The 21,933-nt window shown below is 47.9% G+C and overlaps 1 protein-coding gene across 5 annotated transcripts in view; it reads left to right on the top strand.

The window, feature by feature from the left end:
• The window catches only part of NR6A1 (nuclear receptor subfamily 6 group A member 1), an 83,639-nt gene that overhangs the window by 40,361 nt on the left and 21,345 nt on the right, over nucleotides 1-21,933 (top strand). The window contains exon 1 of one of the 5 annotated variants that reach the window (XM_061476612.1): nucleotides 14,696-14,833. The exons of the other annotated variants lie outside the window; for them this stretch is intronic. Within the exon in view, the coding sequence (XP_061332596.1) occupies nucleotides 14,806-14,833 (28 nt within the window). The 5' untranslated portion in view covers nucleotides 14,696-14,805. Of the gene's footprint in view, nucleotides 1-14,695; nucleotides 14,834-21,933 lie in introns of those variants that run through there. 5 annotated transcript variants of the gene reach the window in all.

The raw sequence follows: 21,933 nt of genomic DNA, 5'->3' as shown, positions 1-21,933 counted from the left end.
GGACCTGGCTGCAGCATTCCCCTGGTTCATTATGCAGGGAGGCGCAGGGACAAACAGCAGTGGGTTCCATTCTCGCTTTTCTGTGCATACAGCTTCCTCTGTGCTTGAAAACCTCACTTAAAACAAGTAGTCTGTAAAAAATAACATGGGCCTTCCAAAGTATTCCCATTTCTTACCATTGAGATGTGTTCTGTACACAAAACAGCTGTGTTTTATACTGTAGTATGGCACAGAGTTACCTTGTGCAAAGTCAGTTATCCTCACAACATTGAGAGTGAGGGAGTAGCTTCAATTCTCTCACTCAAGGAGTAAAGATGATGGAAAAATGAAGACCAAAACTGAGTAACAAGTCAGTGTGAGAGCCAGAAATGGAGTCTGCTCACTCTGTGTGTGTATTTGTGTTTTAGGGTATGCTGCCAGTATTAATAACAAAAGAATTGGCTCCGTTTCCACATTTCAGCTATGAAAAATGCATGTCTGTGTGCTTGTAATCAGGGGAGCACTTGTACTGGGCGAGAGGAGCGCTGCAGGTTAGCACTCTGACAGGGTCCCTGTGGCTGCCCGTTTCTCAGTGGCTGTCACCTTCTGTAGCCATCAAGTGGATAAAGAATTTTTGTCATGCTGCTTCATGAATGAAGCCTGTGCTCTTAAAGAGCATAAGAATTAGCTCTGAAGTATGCATTATCACAAAGCTGGTGGTGTTGAGCATCATAAAAACTAAAATACACTTTCACTCCCTTTCCCATTTCTCTCCTCGTGTCTCTGAGTGGGTTCAGCATCTGGGGTTACTTTGTCATGCTTTTTTTCCTCTCCTGGCTGCTGTTAAAGTGCTTGGGACTGAGCAGAGCTACCGGCCCTTTGCTTTTAGCATCATTCAAAACCCTTCCATTTATAAAGCATTCTGATAATCTTGGTGGGTTTTTTTTTTCTTTCTTCCCCCTTCTTCGTCTTTTTTTAACTACTAAGGAAATTTGCATTAAAATGGAAGCATTGTTTCTGAAGAGTTCCATCTGCTCCTGCTGCTTATTCTGTAGCTGAAGTCATAATCCTCTGTTTGTGAAATTTCCCATTGAAGACATTTTTGGCTTGTTATAGTTTCAGCACAAGATTTCAGAGCAGAGGAAATATAGATGCTTCACCTAGGGCGAGAAAGAAGAAAAAGCCTTGAGATGCCATCAGGGCTACAAATGCATCCACTGTAGTTCTGTAGGGATTGAGCGGATTGGAAATAGGACAGTGAGGTGTGCAGGGCTTGGGGTGGGAAAATGCCTTTCCTCACAATAGCAGAGCTTTGGCTAGGTGTAATGAAGGAATAATAATGTTCTGCTTGGCTCAGTGAGTTAGTATTTCCTTTGGCTGAAGTCAAAGGGCAGGGTTGATTCGGGGTAATAGGAGTGCTCAAAGCGGCCAGAGAGAAATGAGCAAAGTCCCTTTAAAAGAGCTTTCGCCAGAAGGGAACCGCCGGGCTTCTTCCAAGCGGATAGGAGGATCCTCCGGATGGATATTGATTTAGCTGCTCTCCCAGCCCTGCCTCTACTTCAGAGGAATATTGTGCACATGAGAACAGGATTTGTTGTTGTTGTTCTAATTCCTTCTCTTCCTGGGATTTATGCGGGTTTACATGCATGGCTGTGTAAATGCCGTGCTCATGCTGAACACATTCTTCCAGTCGAAGCAGTAGGAAATGGAGAATCCCGTGGGCTGGGAGGTGACACTTGTCCTGCCAGGACCTCTGTCGCTATGCAGAAATACTGCAGGAAAGTGGGTCAGGGCGAGCGCTGGGCGCAGCCGCAAACCCACCGCAGAGGGAAGAGGGCTCTCACCTCATGAGGAGGGCAGAGGGTGACCGTGAGGACCCAAGTGTGGACACTGAGAGCTTGTGTGGCTGCCGTGAGCCTTCCTGCGAGAGATCTGCCGAGGGAATTCGTGACCTCATTTTGCATGCTCATTTACAGGATTGTTTTCTGCACCACGTGCAGTATTTGTGAAGAACATTGCATATGTATGAGCTAGGCTGTGCTTTAAAGTCGGTGGTACAGGGCTCTGCTCAGGAAAAACAATTCATCTCTAATATTTGGCATTTTCTCTGTTAAATTGTGGTGTGCCCATGTACCCCTGCATGCAAAACCTGTGCTCGAGGACTGTCATATTATATATAAGGACCTTCCCAATATTTGCAGTTTCCCAGACAGCTTTCTCACCTTCGTTACTGCAAACTGAACTCACACACTGTTCCCACTCATCCCCTACACCCTCGGTTATCTCATTTCCCATACACATTCCTCCGCTTCCAAAGTGATGCCATGTGCACACTGCTCTGCAACTCCAGCAGCGGGAGGTGGGCCAATGGGTCACATCCCACTGGACGCCATCCCCTGGTTGGACGCTCACTGGGATGCCCCTCACTGGGCTGTTTTAGCTTCTCCCTGTCTGTTGGCTGCTGAGCTCTCTACCCTTTGTGAAATCTCTCCATCTATTATCCCTTCATAGGAATTGGCTCCTGTAGGTTGTTGGTCCACAGCTCTGGCTTGCCGTTCAAACATAACCTGTAATGGTTTTTCAACTCCGTATACAAATCAGATGTATAATTGAGCTCTTTAGGGACAAAGGATAGCTGATATCAACAAATCTGCATGCTTTGCATGCAGTCGTGCTTTGTGAGCTCCACAGGAAATATACTTAGCTAAACAAAGTCATAATTATGTGCAGCTTCCTACCTCTGTTTTCTTGCTGTTCTGTAGCATGTTAGTGCTCAAGTACAAGTTATTTCTGAAAGCTCACTATAGATGCCTCGTTCCAGTCAGTCTCTTGCTCCCTTGTTGCCAGCTTCTTTTTCCCCTCCATCTTCTCGCTTATCTGTCCCTGGCCTTCAGAGCCTTTTACAGAGATAATTTCAGTTATCTTGTCAGGTAAAGCCTGGCCATTTGTGCTGGGTGAGGCATTGCTCAGTGCTTCTAGAGAGGGAGTTCAGCCGGGAGAGCCTGTCCTGCTCTGCCTAAAGCCCATTGTTTCATCTACAGGGTCCCAGTGGTTCCATAGTCTTTACTATCTAATAACTCCTCTGTAGTGGTGCCTTCCGTAGGTTTGTCTGGAGCTGGGGAAAGAAGACCTGGGAGAAGTTGTGCAACCTCTGTGCTCAGAGCACGCCTCTCATGCCAGTGCTTGCAGTCCCTGGCGTCCTCCAAAAGCTGTTACTGAGCTTCAAGCATGAAAAAGTACCAGCAAATTTATACGCAGGTATTGTTCTGGGAAGTGTGAGAACATCACTTCTTCAAGCTGGGGAAAAGGTGGGAAAGCTTCTTATCAGTTTTGGTACCTTCATTTTTAAGGCAGGGTCTCTTTCCCTTATCCGACAACTGTAGGAAAACGGGATTTTCAGCTATGCTTAGCTCGATAACGCGTTGGTTCTGTTTGCCTTTGTTTTGCAGGTAAAGCTGTGAGCTTTGCTTGTTTCACAAACGGTGCTGTGGCGTTCCTGTTTGTCCTCAGGAGCCGGATAGAAGGCTGCCTATAAAACCATGTTTGAGCTGCAGTAGCGTGTAAACATCATTCAAAACATGGGTGTGTTTATTGTTTGCAGCTAACTCCTTTGATTTTTTCCTTTTAAATTAATTCAGTTGTTCATTTCTTTGTGCAGAAACACAGCGACTCACATGTGTGACCCAAGTACCAATCCTGCACAGCTACAGCGAAGTTAGAAACAAGACTAGAAATCGCATGTAGCTCCGTGATTTAATTTTCTCTGACATATTGAGTCTATGTTTTAGCCTACAGAACTCCACAGCTGTGCCCTAATTCTCTTTTCCTTGTGATCTCAACATCGCTGCCTTTTAAGGCATCGCTATTCTTGGATCTCAGCAGGACACCATGTTAGACTGTCACCCCACACTCCCTGCGCTGCCATTGCATAAAGCCACTTCTCCCTGGACTTGCAGATAATATGCACAAGGAAAAGTTTGGAGCAATTTAGTGGGTGGATAAGATGAGATCAGAGTGCTTTATATTCCCCACACTAGTATATATTAAGGTGTGGGTGTAGGGATTCCTCTGTGATTGCTGTCTGAGGGCACAAGGAAAATGTATTTTGTTACAAATAGTAAGCAATAATGCAGTTGGGTTTCAGCAAGGCTTATATCCAGGATGACAATACACACAGGAAAAGATGGATGTCTTTTGCTTTCAATGAGAGGTTGCTGCCCTGTGGATGTTTATATTCTGTTTTGTTAAGTGGCATTCTTGTCTCTAGAACAGTATAAGCCTAATTCTTGATTTAACCAAATATTGACTGCATCTTAATACCTTATCTACTTTATCTGACATCTTACATTTGCTCATATAAATGTAGCACAAGCACAGTTCACTAAATTCGGCGTAGGAACTTGCTAGATGTGATTGAGCCTGTTCTCACACGCGATGTGCCACCCTCGCCATGCTGGTACGTGAATCTGAACACAGAGAGAGTGTCTCTGGTGAGTAGCAAAGACTGTCTTCTGTAGTACGTGCGCTGCAAAGTCATCACAGCACAGCACAAATAGCCCTGTATTTTCTGCTGATAAGATACCTGGCGGTAAGCACGGGGAGTTTTTTATGAGCTTTGTTTTCAAGGTACATGATAAAAAACACAAATGCAGATTTTAATGTCTAACTGCCAGAAAAATGAGGGGGCTTATCTTAAATAACCACCGATATATCATACGATTGGCATGTCAAAAATGTAATGCTGAAATCCAGGGACTGTTGTTGGGGCAGACTGTTTTCATTTCGGGTCTGAATCTTCCCTGTTTCCTCTAAGATCATCCCACATTTCTTACAGCACCTCGTGCTGGAGAGAATCCCTCCGGCGAAACGCAGGTGCGCTGCATTGTGGGAGTATTTATGGGAATGATCAGCAGGCAGCCAGGCCTGCTGTGTTTCAGCTGGCAACATGCAAATGCAGCCATGGAGGGGCAGTTCTGTCTGTCTGTCCTGCCCCAGCACACACAGACATGCTGCCACAGCAGTGCCTGAGGTGCACTCGCTCCTCAGCCCCTTGTGAGGAGCAGGGAGAGATTGATTGTTTTAGGTAATCTGTTATCCTCACATTCCCGACACAGCAAAGCTGGTAAAACCAGGGTGGGAGCAGTGGGTTCCATGGGGTTTTAGTGTTTCTCTTGAGCTTGCAGCTCAAGCTGTAAAGAGGGCAGTGTTCAGTGGAGTGCAGCTCAGGACATGCTTAATGAGGGGAAATCAACCCCTCTAATTTAGAGGCCAGCATCCCCAGGCGGTCATGGAGAAAGGTGGATTCCTTCAGTAGGCAATTGAGAGGCATCTGTTAGGAAGCAATCACTATCCTGACTTGGGTGTGCTCTCAGTTCGAGGTTCCTGCACAAGGAATTAAGGTCCCTGGCTTTGCTGAGTGCTGCTTTTGAGCTGGCTGTGGGAAGAGCTGCTGTTCTTTGCTGACTGTGCAGAGGAACTTGGAGCCTCTTCCCTTGCAAAACATAAAAGTTGTAAATCTGGTGGTCTGTTGCCTTTGGTCCTGTACGTGCAGGCTGTTTCAGTAATTAATGTAGGCATTAACCTGCTCCTGCTATTAGATGTGATGCGATCTCAGTATTACTAAAAAGCCATTCCATCAGCTGTGCTCCAGCACAGCATCAGCTCAGACTCCTGCTTTTCCAGTTCAGGATACATCATTTTGGGATCCGGTGGAAGGAAATGTAGGACTTTAGAAGTGGTGGAGCCTTTATGGATCTTGGCTCAAATCCCGCAGGACCTGAGGGCGAATACCAGTCTCAGGCTGGTTTCTTTCTGCTTGAAATCAGTGTCAGAGCCGCTACATCTCTCTCTGAACATATCTGCCTCTTCAAGGGTACTTAATTTGTGATGGTTTTGTTCCTTCCCTCTAGAATCTATTCCCCTGGCAACCTGTCCATCTGTTTTCCAGCAGGATCCAGGGGTGTATAAATTGGTACCTGGTTAGGCTTAAATTGCATGGAGCTCTCTTCTTGAGATAAACCTCTGCCTAGGCTGTAAGAAATCAGCCAATTAACCTTGGATGCTCTAGACACAATTTGCTGGATAACTTGTATTTACAAATTGCAAGTGTCTGAATTTGTTCAGGCACATTTTATGCTATTTGTTGCCTTTAAGCTGTAGCTGTTGCTAATTCCTTCTATTGGTGCAACTTCTACCCCAGCAGGCCTGGTTAGAGCTTCCATGTTATAATACTGAATACTGTGATGCAGTACGGCTGCTACAACCATCTCCAGAAGTGAATCACAGACCTATAATAACACAAAATCAAAAAGTGAATGATAATGGAGGGATGTTGTTGGTAGCAGAACTGTTGCTGTATTCAGGGTGTGATGTAGGATTATGGTTAAAAAGCACAAATTAAAAATACAAACCACTTTTACACACCCTGAATTCCCAAATGCCCCCAAAACATCTGTGATTGTTTTAAGAAGAAATGAGACCCTCTTGATGGTGACAAACTGCTTAAAGAGAAGCCATTTGGCTTTACTGCCAGCACTGCGTTACAGGAGGATGAGGGAGACCACTGTTGGTGGTCCGAAAGGGTTTGGATGAGAATTATTTTAAATGGAGAATTAAATGTCTTTCTTGAAAATAAATTTAAATTTCACTTAGGAAAAATAAAGAGCGAGAAGGGTTAATTTTAGGATTTGGAATTATTTGCCCACTCTGGTCTGCTCCAGCCACTCTCTGAGACCCGGCTGGGGCTGGCAGGGGGCCTGTTCTGTGGGTGTTACCTGCTCTACAGAAACACTGTGGGAAGAGTGCATTGATTTTAGATACACTATTAATACAGATGTGAGGGAGGACACAGTAATTGGTAGTGATTATTGTTTGGGATCTGCTCCAACAGCTGTATCAAAAGAAAGTTGGGAAGTAGATGTGAAAAAGTGACTTTACAAACCAAAGAATGATTCCAGCAAAAAGTGTGTTTCTGGATGTTGCAGAATAAAGCTGGAAGGGCCTGGCCTGTGCCCACCCTCTGCCCTGCTGCTTCCACTGACAGCATCATTCAGCAGCATGTAGGGATTCAAGAGCTCTACAAAAAGGGATGTTACAAGCAGACCAGTAGCAGACTGGTCTGGTCTCGCATCCACAAGCTCCTTCTATGTTTAGATGCCTTAATGAGATGGGCTTTTGTGGTCAGGGCTGCTGACAGGAAATAAAAAGGGGGAAATAAAAATGTGTGTAGGGAATTGTCATGGGAAGAGCTTTCCACAACATTCATGGGCTCTTCATATCCTGAGGACAAAGTTGAAGAAATGCAAAGAAATCACATCTCTGGGATGGCTATGACAAATCACAGCATTGTTGCATTACATTTAATGTATTTTAATTGACTCTGGGTTTGTCCCCCGTCGGTTTTATAGTGCTGTCATCTGGAAGACAAAATACAGAGCTGTGCTTTCCCAGCAGAGCTCTGCTTGTATCTGTACCGGTTGTATATGGAAGACCAGGCTTTGTGTGAACTGGATAATTAGCCTGTAAACGAACCAGAGCAAATCTAGGCTTGTGAAGTATCTTCTGATGTGAGTAAAATATTGACTAGCTACCAGTTAAGTTAGCATGAGGATGGATCTTGTGGAAAATAGCATGTGAAGATGTAGTTAGGCTGTACTGTGAGACACATGTACATGGGGATCAACTTGATATCCAAAAATTAGTTCCACCATGCGGAGTAAGTTCTTGACTCCAAAGCCAAAGTAGATACTTGGCACAGAGCAGATTCTCTTCTGCTTCAGCCAGGGAAGTAGCTGGTAATTGGAGGCTCATCTTCTGTGAATCAGCCACAAAAGAAAATGAGGGCACATTTTTTGAATGGGCTTGATGAAAACAGAGGGATATCGGGATTAGAGATTCCTGGTTTCTTCTCTGGGCTTGGAGAAGAGTGTGATTTGTCATGCTTCATCCTGAGCTGCCATTGTTGGTGCACCCTGCCTGGTCCTCTTCCCATCTACTCAGTTTGGTTGGTGGTTGCTGGGGTTCTTTTTGTGCAAGATGACTGCTTTTCTCTTTTCTCCTGCTTTCCTCCTCACTGTGAAATGGAGGGAAGGTCCTCAGTACACAGAAGACCCTGTTTATCTTTGAGCTATGTGGTTGTGTAGAACAGGTTTATGACTATAGGAATTTCATCCTGAAAATGTCTTGCAGTCTTGGGGACTCATGAAGAACCGGTTGTAGCTGCTTCCCATATGTAGTATTGTAGTGTTCCTGCTCAAGTGCATTCTCTTATTACCACGGATTTAAATATTTGATTTACAAAACGTTTCTGCCTGATACTCCAGGAGTATCATATAAGACACATCACAATAGATACTGAGCTTAAAGATTGTTTTAAATGGCTTTAATACAGACAGAGGTCAGAAAAGGCAAGATAACAGCAAAAGAGGCTATGTCAAAAAGTAATTAGAGCAGGACAAATGGATTGTGCAGGCATGTCGAAGGCTGTTATTTCTGTAGGCAGTGAGTAGGAAAGGTGTTAATGTAATGTGACAGATCTGGAGCAAAAATGAGGGTGCAGGGAAAACAAATAGGAGCTGACCAATGGAATGGTTTAAATTATGAAGTTTGCTTTAACATAATTTGATTACACATGAAAGAAATGTTTAGTGTAGTTCCTTTTGAAAACCTAATTGTCTTAAATACTGCATGTTCAATTCAGTCTTTACACCCAAAGAAGCGGCCCCCTCTCCGTGGCAGCCTCACTATCTGTCAGTATTAACCATGTGAATAGTTTGTCCTGAGCAGCTTCACAAGCAGAGAGGAGGAAGATTTTGTTCCCTAGAGTTAGCCTGGTAAAATTGTCTCTTCCTTGCAGTCACGTACCTCTTAATTTGGGACCTTGGGCTCCCGGGGTTGGGCGGTATCTGGGGTCTGGGGCTGCTGGTAGAGATGATGTGAAAATTGAGAATCTAGTTTATCAGAAGGAAAGGACTGGGGTCAGGTTTAGCAGAAGAAAGATGGGAGATAACATCTTCTCAGGATCCGGTCTTTGCTCTATTGAAACGCAAGAGCAATATTAGTGTGAGGAAGACCAGGTACCTGGGAAGGGTGTGGGTATTGTCAGGGTGTTCCAAACAGTTCCTCCATACTTATATTCCCATTCTTCTAAATTCTGGAAGGACATTTCTGTTCAGCTTTTCCTTTTCTTGTAAAACAAGAAAACAGTTTTACAAACGTCAACAGTTTTCTGTTCCTGAGGACAGCAAAAGCCGATCTTTAAATCTTGATGTATATCTACAATAGCGCTGCTGTACCCTGTTCTGTGCTTGCTGCTGTTGGCTGGGTGCGGAGCCGTCCATCCGTCTGTCAGCTGCTGCCCTCTCCTGTCCAGCCGCCAGCCTGGACTGGGGCTGGTTCCTGCTGGGAACACGGGACCCTTCAGTGACACAGCAATGTCAAACAGCACGTTGGGGGCTGGCAATGAGCATGGAGCGGGGTGAGCCCCTCTGCACATGGAGCTGGGTTGGGGTCCTGTCTCATTGAGGGCACAGCAGTGCTCCAGCATAGCACATTTCCTAAGCCCCAAGGGCTAGATACTTGTTGATGTTTTCTCTCTTCCCATGGAATACATGCATTTCTCTGTGCTCGGAGCCAGCCCTGGTTGCAACAGGGATGCTCCTACCTCTGCTCAGTGTTGCCTTTATGCCCCGCTCAGGGCTGGGTTCTGGGCTGTTGTAACATGCTGCCTCTGCTGCCAAGTCCCACCAAAGTGCAGGAGGCACAAAGGAGTCCGGTAGTTCACAGGCAGGATTTGTCCCATGTTCCTAATGATCTAATCCAGCTCATTAGCAATTGCACTCATAGCAGTGTGCTTGGTGCAGGTACAGAATCTGCAGCATTAGTACTGAAGTTTTTTATAGTTATAATAACAAACCCTGGTCTGTTGTTGTGATTAAAACCACCAGTAACTGCAGCAAACCAGTGTAGCTGCGTGACTGCTATTTATGTAAGTCAGCTGTAAAATAATCTTATGGCTTTTCAGTTTACCTCTTTAGCGCACAAAACTATTCCTGCTTCTTCAGATCCAGGAGATGTTCTCTGCCTTTCCACCTCTGTGCCTCTCATCTGTTCCTGTGTCCTGCTGAACATCTCAGGTTTGGGTGAAGATATTTCTGCTCGTCTGTGCACTCGCTGTTGCTGATGGGCTGTGCTGGATCTATAGGTGGGAAATGCCAGGATAAAGCCCCACTGCTGCACCTGGGGTGCTTTCAGTGAATTCTATGCCTGAATATTGTTCTTGTGGGAGAAACAAGGGGCTGCAGAAGGACACGAGGAGAGTGCAAGGGTCAGATGTAGCCCTGGGCTTGCTGTTGCCCTGGCCCTGCAGGTGTTTGGGGTGCTCTGGGGCTGTCACTGATTATAGGAACCCAACTCAAGGACTTCCCCATGTTTTCCAGAATGATCTGATGCTGCGTGAATGGGTTTGGGTTACTGGGTGAATCCCAGAAGGGGATATAGTCATCCCATAGAAGGGAAGCACTTTCTGCAAAGGGTTTAGAATGGAGCTCGATTGCCTGTTCATAGAAATGTAAAGCTTCTTCCTTTGCAATTCTCCTTTCTTGTACTTGCCCACTAAGGCAGTAAAACCATATACTTCTCAGGCCTGCAATCCCATTTGTTTTCCTTTTTTCCTCTGAAGGCGACCTCTCTAAGGAGCCCTTAACCTCCCCCCCCTGCTTTTCCCTCTGTTGTACAGAGCTGGCCTCCAATGTTTGTCACCCATCAAGCAAGACGCAATGAAATGCTTCTTGCAAGCTGTTCAATAGCCTGGGATGGCAAAGTCAGTAGCCAAGCAAATGAAAGCATAAATAGATAAAACTGGAAATTGGTGGAAGGATTCATTTTGCACAACGACAAAGCAAACTAATAAGATGGAGGAAAATGCTTAAATTTATGTGCAGCAAGTGATTACCTTCACCAGGATTATTAACATCACATTCCTGATGTGTTTAATGCTGGGAGCAGAGGAATGACCCGCACCCATTATTAAACCACTATCAGAAGTCAGGAGGATGTTTATTATCATTTCTTGCAGCTCCTTCCATAGCCTCTCTAAACAATTTTAATTTTATTTTTATTTTCTCTGAAATATCTGTATATGTGGATGGAGGGAAATAGATTTGGGGGGGAAAGTATGTGCTGTGTTTACCTGGAACCATTTCTCTCACTGCAGTGGCTGACAGTGGTAACGTCCGCAGTCCTGAGGCCGCTGAGATCTGTTAACCTGAGTTTAGAACATTTATTCTTCTACATTTGCAAACCAGCTTGGTTCTGGTGTGCAGGCACTGGGTGTCATTCCCCAGCTGTGGGGCTCCTGTGCATGTGGGGCTGTTCCTGGGAGAGCTGAACCACACGGGCTCGGGAGTGTTGGGCTGGAAAATGGAGGTGCTGCCACTGGCACTGTGAAATAAAAACAAATCCAGGATTCCGGTGTTTCCTTGGGTGCTGTTTGTTGCTTGAAATCAAACTGAGTTAGTATTTAAATTTGGTTTGGGGCAAGCTCACTGATGTGGAGGCAGCTTTTGGTTGAGCTGCCTTCAGCACCGAGATGGGCTCGGTTTTGTTATCCACAGCCTGGACTTTGTTCGTGCCACAAAGGGGCCGATGTCTCAAACTGCGTCCGCACAACAGAGCCCCGATTGTCATGAAAATGGACAAAGCCTCGCTAGAGCTGGAGAATTATGGAACAGTGGCTGAGGGTGAGGAAGGGCTGCCCCGTCCTGGGTCCACATGGGCCAAATCTGGCTGCTTTGTCTGGCACCACAGTTCACTGTGGGCAAACTGCAGTGAAATGTTGTGGTTTTCCTGTCCTCACCTGCATGCAAGTGACCACACTGGTAATGGATGAGCCAATGCCTGGCATGCTCTGGAGATCTTCCTCCATCCTCCTCTTGCTCCCTGTGCCCGTCCCTTATGGCATAACATCAAGGCAATAAATCAGGCAGCATCACTTGTCCAGTTTTTGTCCGTGGTTTTGGCTTTTACTGCTATGAACTGGTCTTATCCTAAAACTTTAGATGTCACCTATAATGCTGTCAGCTTTTTCTATCTGGGGTATGAACTGGTTGATTCAGGCTAAAATAAAGACCAGGCACTTGATTTTTCCTTTTCCCAGCCTTGCTGTAAGGCTATTTGGTTCAGACAAGAGAATTAATCTTTCTTGCCTCTTTGTCTGCCCTCTGTCCATTCCCAGTCTGGCTTCTTATTTTACAGAATAGTTCCAGATCTGTGCAGGTTTTTTCCACCCCTAAGGATTTATTATGGACAAACTGTGACGTGTATTTAAATGCGAGTTTTGAGTTGATTTGGAAGATTTGGGTTGGTTGTTTGGCCACATATCCTTTTTCCCAGCCAGATTTTGTCAATAACTGCAGTAGATTCTGCATTAGCAGGGTTGGGTGGTTTTGGTGTATCTCTGTTTTGAATCCCAGCAGCAGTTGTGTGAGTAACTTCGAGTCGGTGTGTTATCCTGAGGTGAAGTTGCTCTGTTTCAGATCTCTGTGTCCACATCACACTGCTGTGTTGCAAAATCAGTGCTCTGCATTCTGGTCACACTTCTCCGAGGGGTGCCGGGAGCAAGCAGAGTGCTCACATGGGATGAAGAATGCAGAGCCTTGGGAGCAGGCACAATTGCAAACAGCTGTGTCAATAATGCGGCCAGGGGACCGCTTACCTTGGCCATGCGCAGCGTCACCGGCTTCTCACACAGTCCTGCTTTGGTAACCTCCAGAGGGAAAAAAGAGAGGTCAATCTGAAGAGCACGTCAAGGACCGACACAGCAGCTTTACATATTGACAGCATAAGCAAACTGGAGACCTGGCCCAGTGAAGGACTGGTTTGTGACGGCTCATTCCTGCATTACACACCTGCTCCTGCAGGATTCATAGAATAACAGAATCATGGAATGGTTTCTGTTGGAAGGGACCTCAAAGCTCATTCAGTTCCAGCCCCCTGCCACGAACAGGGACACCTTCCACTGGAGCAGGTTGCTCCAAGCCCTGTCCAGCCTGTCCAGGAGGATGCTCCTGAGCTCTGCTCTTGCATGCACATGGTGTTATTTGTGTTGCTGGATGTCACCAGAAAGCAATAAAATTTCAGGCTTGGGATCGGGTGAAATATGACCTCCTTTGTTGCCTCTGTGCCTTGTTTGGTTTAAGTCAGCCATTTCCCAGAGCATGTTGAGCCTCAGGATGAGGAGTAGAAGTAGAATGTGGCTTTTGAATGGAGTCAGTGCATTCATCTGGAGGACAGGTTGAACTGGGCATTGGCAGAAATGTTTCTGGGCAATCCCATTTATGCCTTTTGTGTGGTGAGCATTGGTTTGGGCTTGGTCAAACACAGCGGGCCACTGGGACAAGTTATTGGGCATCTCATGTTTGCAGTACTAATGACATGTGAACTGAACAATATCCAAGGCTGTGTTCATCCCCAGAGGAGAATGAAGGAGCAGAAGAACTTCATGAAAATACTCACTAGTGCAGAGAAACCTGTGGCTGTATCTGATGGAGAGCTCACCATCACCAGTGCCACCATGGAGGTCCCTGTTTTGAGGGAGGCAGCTAAGTCAGCTGGTGTTGGGCATGGCTGGGGGAATGCTGGAACAGGATGTGCTCCTGCTTGTATCCTCACAGACAAAGCACATGTGTTCTCCTGGTGAGGGAGCTGTGGTGAGCATCCATCTGCGCTGGCATCTGGAGGCAGGCAGCTCTGCCTGGGGCTGCTTGTGTTTGCTTATTGTAACGCTGGACTGCATTTCAGTCATGATTGCAGCCAAGCGTATGGTTTTGGCCGATAGTTGTTATCAGCTTAAAGAAATAGTTGGTAATATTTGGTAATTGAGCAGGACGCTGAGCTCTCCAATCTAGGTCATGCATTGCTGAGAAGGGATGGACCAGGTGATCCCTGAGGTCCCTTCCAGCCTGGGATTCTAGGAGTCAGGGGCAATTGGTGGGCGGCATGGTGCCTTCCCTCGCCTGCACTGGGAGACCCCCCTGCAGTCCTGTGTTCAGCCCTGAGGCAATAGCACAAGAGGGACGTGGAGCTCTTGGAGCAAGTCCAGAGGAGGCCATGGAGATGCTGTGAGGGCTGGAGCAGCTCTGCTCTGGAGCCAGGCTGAGAGAGCTGGGCTGGGTCAGCCTGCAGAAGAGAAGGCTCCTGAAGGGGAGACCTTAGAGCAGCTCCAGTGCCTAAAGGGGCTCCAGGAAACCTGGAGAGGGGCTTTGGACAAGGGCCTGTAGGGACAGGCCAAGGGGAATGGCTTGAACCTGCCAGAGGGGAGACTGAGATGAGCTCTTAGGCAGAAGCTCTTCCCTGTGAGGGTGCTGAGGCGCTGGCACAGGGTGCCCAGAGAAGCTGTGGCTGCCCCATCCCTGGCAGTGTTCAAGGCCAGGTTGGACACAAGCTGCTCCAGTGGAAGGTGTCCCTGCCGGTGGCAGGGGTTGGAACTGGATGAGCTTTAAGGTCCCTTCCAACCCGAGCCATTCCAAGATCCCATTTTCTCCTGCCGGGGTGCCCGAGGTACCAGTTTAACCCCGGGTCTCTCAGCCACGGAAGGGTCCCGGCGCTGTGCCCGGTGCCCGTCCTGCGGCGGTGCCTCCGCTCGAGGCAGCCCCTCGTTACCCCCCTCCCGCAGGGGCGCGGCGGGGCTGACATCACTGCTCGTTAGCATAGGCCCGGCCCGCGGTCGGCGGCGATGGCCGAGCCGGGCTGCCCGCCCGCCCGCGCCGCTGCCCCGCTCCCCGCCGCGCCGCCGCCATGAGGCGGCCCTAGCAGCGCGGCGCCGGGGGGATGAAGCGGGACTCGACCTGCATGGAAGGTGAGCGGGGCCGGGCCCAGGGGCGCCGGCCTTTGTTCGGGCGGCGGCCGCCGGGGGTGCGCGGCAGGAGGGGGAGGCCGGGGCCGGGCCTTGGAGCTGCCGCAGCCGTGAGGGGGCTTTACCCCCTTTTCTCTCCGTGTTCTGCGAGCTGCGGGGGAATGCGAGCGCGGATTATGTGGTTAAAAACGAGGGGGAAAATGGGGGTATTAGTTTGTTTTATGGGTTAATTTGTTTATATTTTAAACTTCCTAATCGCTCTGACCATCTGGAAGAGCTTTTTTTAGTATCGTTAATTATTGATAGCATCGGGGTCATGCAGGCACTTGATAACGCAGCTCATCTCTCCAGGGACTAGCACTAGTTCACTGATATTTTACAGCGTTTCTTCCCCCCGCGCTGTGTTTGGAGACAGTGGCAAAGCTCTCCTCCGGGGTCAGGACGGGATGCTGAAGGGAAGCACGTTGCTGTTCGGGTAGCACATCCTGAAAAGTCATTATTTTCAGCCGTGCCGAGGCCCTGCCTCCCTGTGGGCAGGGGCTGCTGCCTTTGGTGGCGATGCGTTAATCTTGGGTTTTCTTCATTGTGCATCATTCTCAATCGATCGTTGCACGTCGATAACTTCAGTGAGTCCAAGGCGGTTATTTTGAGTCAATTTTTAATCTTGTTGCTTTGTAATGTATCAATGTGCAGACTATAGAGGCTAAGGCAGGGCTCGATTCCGAGCGTGTGGCCGTGCTGGAGCGAGGGCAAGGGGACCCTGCAAAAAGCTTTCATTTTCTGGCATTGGGTTTAGGGACAGTTGATCACTCGGGAGAGTGGCTGCGAGCTCGGAGCAGATCCATAGATGGAGCAAGCATGGGTCGGGATGCAGGGAGACCCTCGCGCCCCTCGCAGCAGCTCCAGCCGATGGGGGCACATTTTGGTGCAGTGGCTTTTGTTCCAAACTCTTTGTGCAACAACCGGTTGGAGCGAAGGATCAGGCCCGTCCATTCTCCCTGTGCCACACAATGGAGCGGGATAAGGACCTCCGAGGCCTGCACTGGGTCCCATGGGACACGGGTGCTGTGGGGCGCAGGGCTGGGTGTTGGGGTGAGGGGGAGAAGCAGGGACAGGGGCTCCCAGCCTGGCCAGGAGAAGTTGCATTTCACAGATGAGTTTTTGATATGCAAATGGTGATTGGTCCCAGCCCCGGGAAGGGAAGGGTGATGGGTTTCATCAGCTGCACACTCTTGATTTATACCTACCCGAAAAAGAGCAGCCAATGGTTTCTCTTGTTTTTCATGGGGGTTTTCATTTGACTGAACTCTTCCCTGGCAAAAACAAACCCAGTGTGGAATAAGACTGTGAGTTTTGCATTTAATCACTGGAAAGGGAGAGCAGAGCTGGGATGCACTCGTCCGTTCCCCTGTTGCAGCATTTCTCCTCTTTTCAGTACTTGGTTGGTGCTTTTTTAAATGTCTCCGTAAATAGAACATCTTTTTGCAGTGCAGAGAGTAAGGTTGGAGGCAGCCTTTCCTTCCCCTTCTCTTTTTTATCTTAAAGGACTTGAGGAGGCTTGTCCATTTAAATTAACCTTTATCCCAGCTGGGCACACAAATGTTTTTGTTTTAGTTCACAGAGGGTTAATTTTATTCAGGCTCCCACCATGGCTGGCCTGAGCCGGGGCAGCACAATCTGCTCTTTAAGCCCAAGCAGGATGCTGGTGCCTTTGCCCACATCCAGCGCGGGGCTGGGACCCCCCATCTGTGGGGTCCATGGGGGAGCAGGAGCAGGATGCTCCAGCCCATTGTGCACCCAGCCGTGGGCTCGGCTGCCGAGGTCGCTGCTGTCCTGGGGAGGGGCTGCTGAACAGAAAATTTAATCCCTGTGTTCACCGATTATAAGTTAAAGAAAAGCCCCTTAAGCAAAAAAAGCCCAGTTTTGGGGTTGGGCTTGTTTGGACAATGCAGCACTCGGCAGCAAGGGGGGAGTTACACCAATTCTGCCTTGAATTTATCAAGATGATTTACTTGAAACTAAAAATTGACACTGAAAAAATTTGTTAGGGAAGATAAGGGGAAAAGAAACCTTAACATGCTTGTTTGTGCTCGAGGCATCATCAGAGGCCAGTGAGGTTTGGGTAGGATTTAAGTAACACATGTGTGAGATCTCCCCCTTCTGCTCCCCCTCTTCAAACAGCTGGTATTCAGCAGCTTGAGATTTAGACCCAGCTAAAGGGTACTGCAGGGCCTGTGGGATAGGGCCAGTTAATCAGGAAGCAAATAACCGATACACAGTTGAAAAGATGTTAAATATATGAATGAATTTAGTGCTGAGTGTGGTCTGAGAACCTTTTTTCAGCTATGAAAGATTTTCTTAGCTGTAAATCCTGTTCTGGGGTAGAAATGGGGGAAGTTCTGCAAACTGCAGCTTTGCAGTGGGACCAAATCCCAGCTTGGAGAGTTTGGGTCAGGGTTTGTGCCTTCCCTTTTGGCCTCACTCTAGGAAATAAAGGCTTTGTCTCTGCTCCATTATAAAGCACCGATACTACGAGCCACACAAGCTGGCTGCACAGGCACACAGTCCGATTTCCAAGGAGAAATACCAGGGAGCTGTGGTTGCTGTACAGTTTTAAACTGCATCTGCAGGGGTGGGTGCGATCCTTCTCACAGCCGTGGGGGACCACGGAGATGAAGCATCTGGTTCCCTCCAGGAATGCCGCTGTGCTGCCCGCCAGTGCTAGGAACACCACAGGCGCTTCCTGGTAGCCTGCTCGGGGTGTTTATCCACAGGAGCCGTACAGGTGGGAGCGGTGATGGAAGTTTGCTGGGGGCTGGATGCATGTCCTGATACTTTACTTGATTTGCTGGATATTTTACATGCTCTTTCATGCACTCAAGAATTCCTGCGCTTTCGTGTTTTCTGTGCGTGTCTTTGCCTTGGCTTCGGCAGGATTCAAAGGTATTTCCTTTTGGAAATTCATAGGAATTTTTTTCTGAAAATTACCAAAACTATTCATTTCACTGAGGGGGAAAAAGCAAGACTTAAAAAACAAGCGAGCTGCTTCTACTGTTTCCCTTATAAAACATAGACAAGGAGCGATTTCTTTTCTGTGACTCTTATATAACATCATAATATTCTTGGGAGAACTTGCATTGTATTAAAATGTGGTATGAAACCTACCATGACCCCTGCAAACAATGCAGCCTTTAATGTGGCTTCGGGGAGGGGTTAGCGAGGGAGTAACCATAAAAATCTTCAGGGTTCAAGATGAGGTTGAGATTTTTTGTGAGTGCTTTTGTCGTAGCAGCAACTGTTTGATTTAGTGGCCCCTGCTACAATGGCTTGTGAGAACAAAGCCCGAATATCCCATGTATGAGTTCGTTAAATGTAAGCCCCGTCAGGAAGATTGGGGAAGGAGCTTCCTCCGCCTTCTCTCTGAAATAAAACACGTGCAAAAGGTATTTGTAAAAACTTCTTGGCAATTGCTTTGTTTCCTGATCTACGTTGTTGTGTGTGGAAATCAGTGAGAGGTACCAGAGACAGAGAAGGGAGGGTTTATTTGCTTTAAAATCATGATACTTCCTATGTGTTTTGATATTCTAGTGAAATTTCAAGGTTCAGGGAGTTCAGAGCACCCCCGGCACAAAATCGCTTTAAATTTGCCTGAGCTTTACCGTTTCTGTGAAGTTTGGCTGTGATTCTGCCCCGGCTCTCCCACCGATTGCCTACATAAGGCGCTTGCATTAAGTAGGGTGAAAAACAGCAAAGGTCAGGAGCCAGCAAACCCGTGGACCACAGGGGGAACGTCCTGGGCCTGGTCATGGTTCCTACAGGATTTTTTAGACCTCTGAAAGCCTCAGGCTTTCCATAGGTGATTATTTTTTACCTGCCACTTCAGTGTGAGGGGTGGTTTACTGTGTGTACGGGCAGCTCTGTAGTCCCTGGAGGTCCGTGTCTTTGTTCACAGTGCGTGCTGCTGTTCTACCGTGCATTTTAATCTGTAAACACCCCCAGTTAACAGTTTCTGCAGGGAGACCTGTGTGGTTCTTGTGGATGGGGCCATTCACACCACCTCACCCTCACCCTACTAGCAGGTAGATGGAGATGGTGAGAGAAGGATTCTGATTCCTCCTCACTTTAACCATCCAGGCTTCCCTGTTTGCCAGGCAGTGGCCCTATTCTTCCCACAGCAAAAAGCTGTGCCTGGAAATGAGCCCTCATTTACATCCTCAGCCATCAGCATGCTGGGGTGAGGAGGGAGCCCTGCGACCCACCATGGGATGTGATCCGCTGCGGACTGCAGTGCTGGGGTTTGATGCTGCAGCCATCCCCAGCGTCCTCCTCTGCCTTTTCCATGTGTGCAAACCGGTATTTTCATGGTTCCCCAGTTCCAGCCCAGCTTGTCGGGCCATGGCACAACATGCCCAGCGGCCAGCACGGACACTGCTGCTGACCTCGGGATCCCCCAGTGCCTGCGATTTATGGCACTGCTGTTGGGAGCAGGGGGAGGGCCAGGAGTTAAGCTGGGGCTGAGCTAAAACCCTTGCAGATAGAGGACTCTTCTGTCCTAGGCTAATCCCCTTGGCCCCCTCCCAGTGTTTATCAGATAGCTGAAGGTAGAGATTATGCCCTTGGTGACTACAAAGTCATGTTTAGCTGCCTCCCTTCAGCAAGATGCTCCGATAGCCTCAGCCCTGATCTGTGCCAGCATTCCTTTGGGGCTGCCTTAATCACATACCTGAGGTTGTCTGTCCTGTAAAACGGAATGTTTTAGTGTGGTGGTGACAGCATGAATGTTTTTCAGTTAAAGTTGGAGTTCCCTTCATTCATCCCTTTATTGTAAGGTTTTACAGCAGTTGCAGTGGAACTTGCAGAAAAGTGAAAATCTGCATGCTGTGCAGTAGCAAACCTTTTAAATATAACACAGATTGGTTGTGGTTTCTCCTGGGTTTAAACTGTGGAGGAACTTGCTCATGAATGAGAGAGCAGCTGGTCTGCATGTTTACTTGGTTTGTGTAACTGAAAACTGGTTTCATTTCTGATCCTGATAGCTCATTTGTTTCTGTTGCGTTCCCAGGTAGTAAGAAGCTGTGTACTGGTTTCTCAGGTCGCTACCACGACTGCTTCATGGTTTCTCCCCCAAGCACTGCCATGTACTCCTGATTTCCCTGTTATTAATTTGATTGTAGCTATGATGTGAGCTCCTGCCCCAGAGGAGTTTCTCTGCAGTGGTTTGGACACAGAGGAATTGTGTGCAGCACAGCTTGTGTCCACAAGGCAGGCTCTGGGAAGCATATGCTCCTAAGCAGCTTGCCTTTAACTACATGTGCTTAAATACACATATCATACAAACTCCAGGGAGAAAGGACAGGACTCAAGTTAAACTTTGGGTACCAAGGCTCGTGTGGAGACCTATGTGCAGCATCCATCCCCAGGGAGCTGCAGAGAACTGTTGTCACCTCCTGGGTCCTGCTCTAGCTGTGAGTGTTTCTGCCTGTTGGAGATTGCACAGTTGTGTGTTCAGGCCAAGAAATACTGGAAACAATCTAATTTAACCAGCACCCACAGGAAATGCTCGACTGAGTGGAAGACAGAAGTGGGGTTCCTCGAATCCCATTGCTCTAAACCAAAGCAATGTCCTTTCTGTTGCTCAGTCCCATCACCTTGCTCAGCCAGGTTGATCTGTTTATCTGGGTAACGTTTATGTGACGTTTAAGAAAGCAGCCCCATGAAGTACGCTGCAGGTTGGTGTGTAACCCTGCACACACTTCAATAGCGCCTGTCTTCAAAGTGCAGCTCTGTTTGTATCTGCTGGGATACTAATGGGTTAAAACACTGGGGCAGGGAAGGCAGATTGTCCTGGTGTGTGAGGGGTTAAGCTGCTTGCCTGTGCTAAACATCTGCTACAGAAAAAGCTGCTGGTGCAACTTGCTGGCATTATTTTAAGTGTAGCTGCCTGTTGATGTGAAGTGAGGTTTAGGCCTCCCTATGCACATGAGTGAGGATCCATCTGGGTTCTCTTCTGCCATCATGTACTTTTTCCTTTGTGTTTGACACCCGTGTATGTGTGTGTGGAGCCCACTGCTTGCTCACAGGTTCTCGCTGAGCTGTGCATCATTCCTGCTCTGGCTCTCAAGCAATGTTAAAGTCAGAAGATACTGAATTTAATGTGACAGCTCCTGTTGCTCGGTGTCCTCAGTTTTCATTTTTAGCCATCAAAGCCTTCCAAAGGTTTGGAAAAGGAACAGTAAAATCACGTCACTGTATGATTGTTTCTGTAGTAACATTCACTCGGGCTCTGGATGGTGATGTCTGTCGTGAGGCTTTTGCTGGCGCAGCCGGAGCTGCAGGAAGAAGCAGGGACGTGCTTGCCCCAGGAATACCCAAGGTGTCACAGCATTTTGTGTGCACTGGTGTCTGCCAGGCACAATTTCTGTATTTGCACACCCTGGCCTGTGCAGCTGAGGCAGGGCTCTTCATACCCTGTTTCTCCTCAACGTTCATGTCAACAACAGCATGAAGTTCAATGAGGGCTGCTGGGGAGAGCCACGTTGTCACCCCTGCTCCAAGCATCCAGTCACAGTGCTGGGAGGGTGAGAAATGGAGCTTCCCCTTGCAGCCATGTGCTGCTGTTCTCTGGTGCTGTGCCATGGGTCTGCAGGAACCTGACAGTGACTGCTGCTTCATCAAACTGGCCTAACACAAACTCAAGGGGTTTCCTACTGAGTGTCCACAGTGGGTGCCAGCACCACTGGGCACCAAGCGCAATGCCCAGAGAAAAAACCTGTATGTTGGGAGTAAACTTCTGGGGCAGCACAGCATGCTTGTGCCATGATGATGAGAAAACAGCATCCATTTCTTTACTCTCCTCTCTACTCTTTGTTAAGGGAATCCATAAGGTATGTCAGGGAAGCCACATTTGGCCCCAGGGTGACAGGGTTTGACCTACTGCCCATGGAGGTAGAAAACCCTGATCCGTGGCAGAAGCAGGCATTGGCAGCAGTGTGGCCTCTTATGGCTGCAGTGTGTGCTCCTCACAATCTAAACAGCACCTTGTTTCCCAAACTAAGGGTGGTGAGGAGCCTTTACTCCTCACCAGAGGCACAGAGTCAGTACCT

Source organism: Pezoporus flaviventris, unplaced genomic scaffold, assembly GCF_033815535.1.
Source record: "Pezoporus flaviventris isolate CSIRO_AGI_PZ_B2104156 unplaced genomic scaffold, CSIRO_AGI_Pfla_v1 ptg000097l, whole genome shotgun sequence".
NCBI classification, from domain to species: Eukaryota; Metazoa; Chordata; class Aves; order Psittaciformes; family Psittacidae; genus Pezoporus; species Pezoporus flaviventris.
The sequence above is the reverse complement of the archived record's forward strand: the minus strand, read 5'-3'. Positions and strand labels throughout refer to the sequence as shown.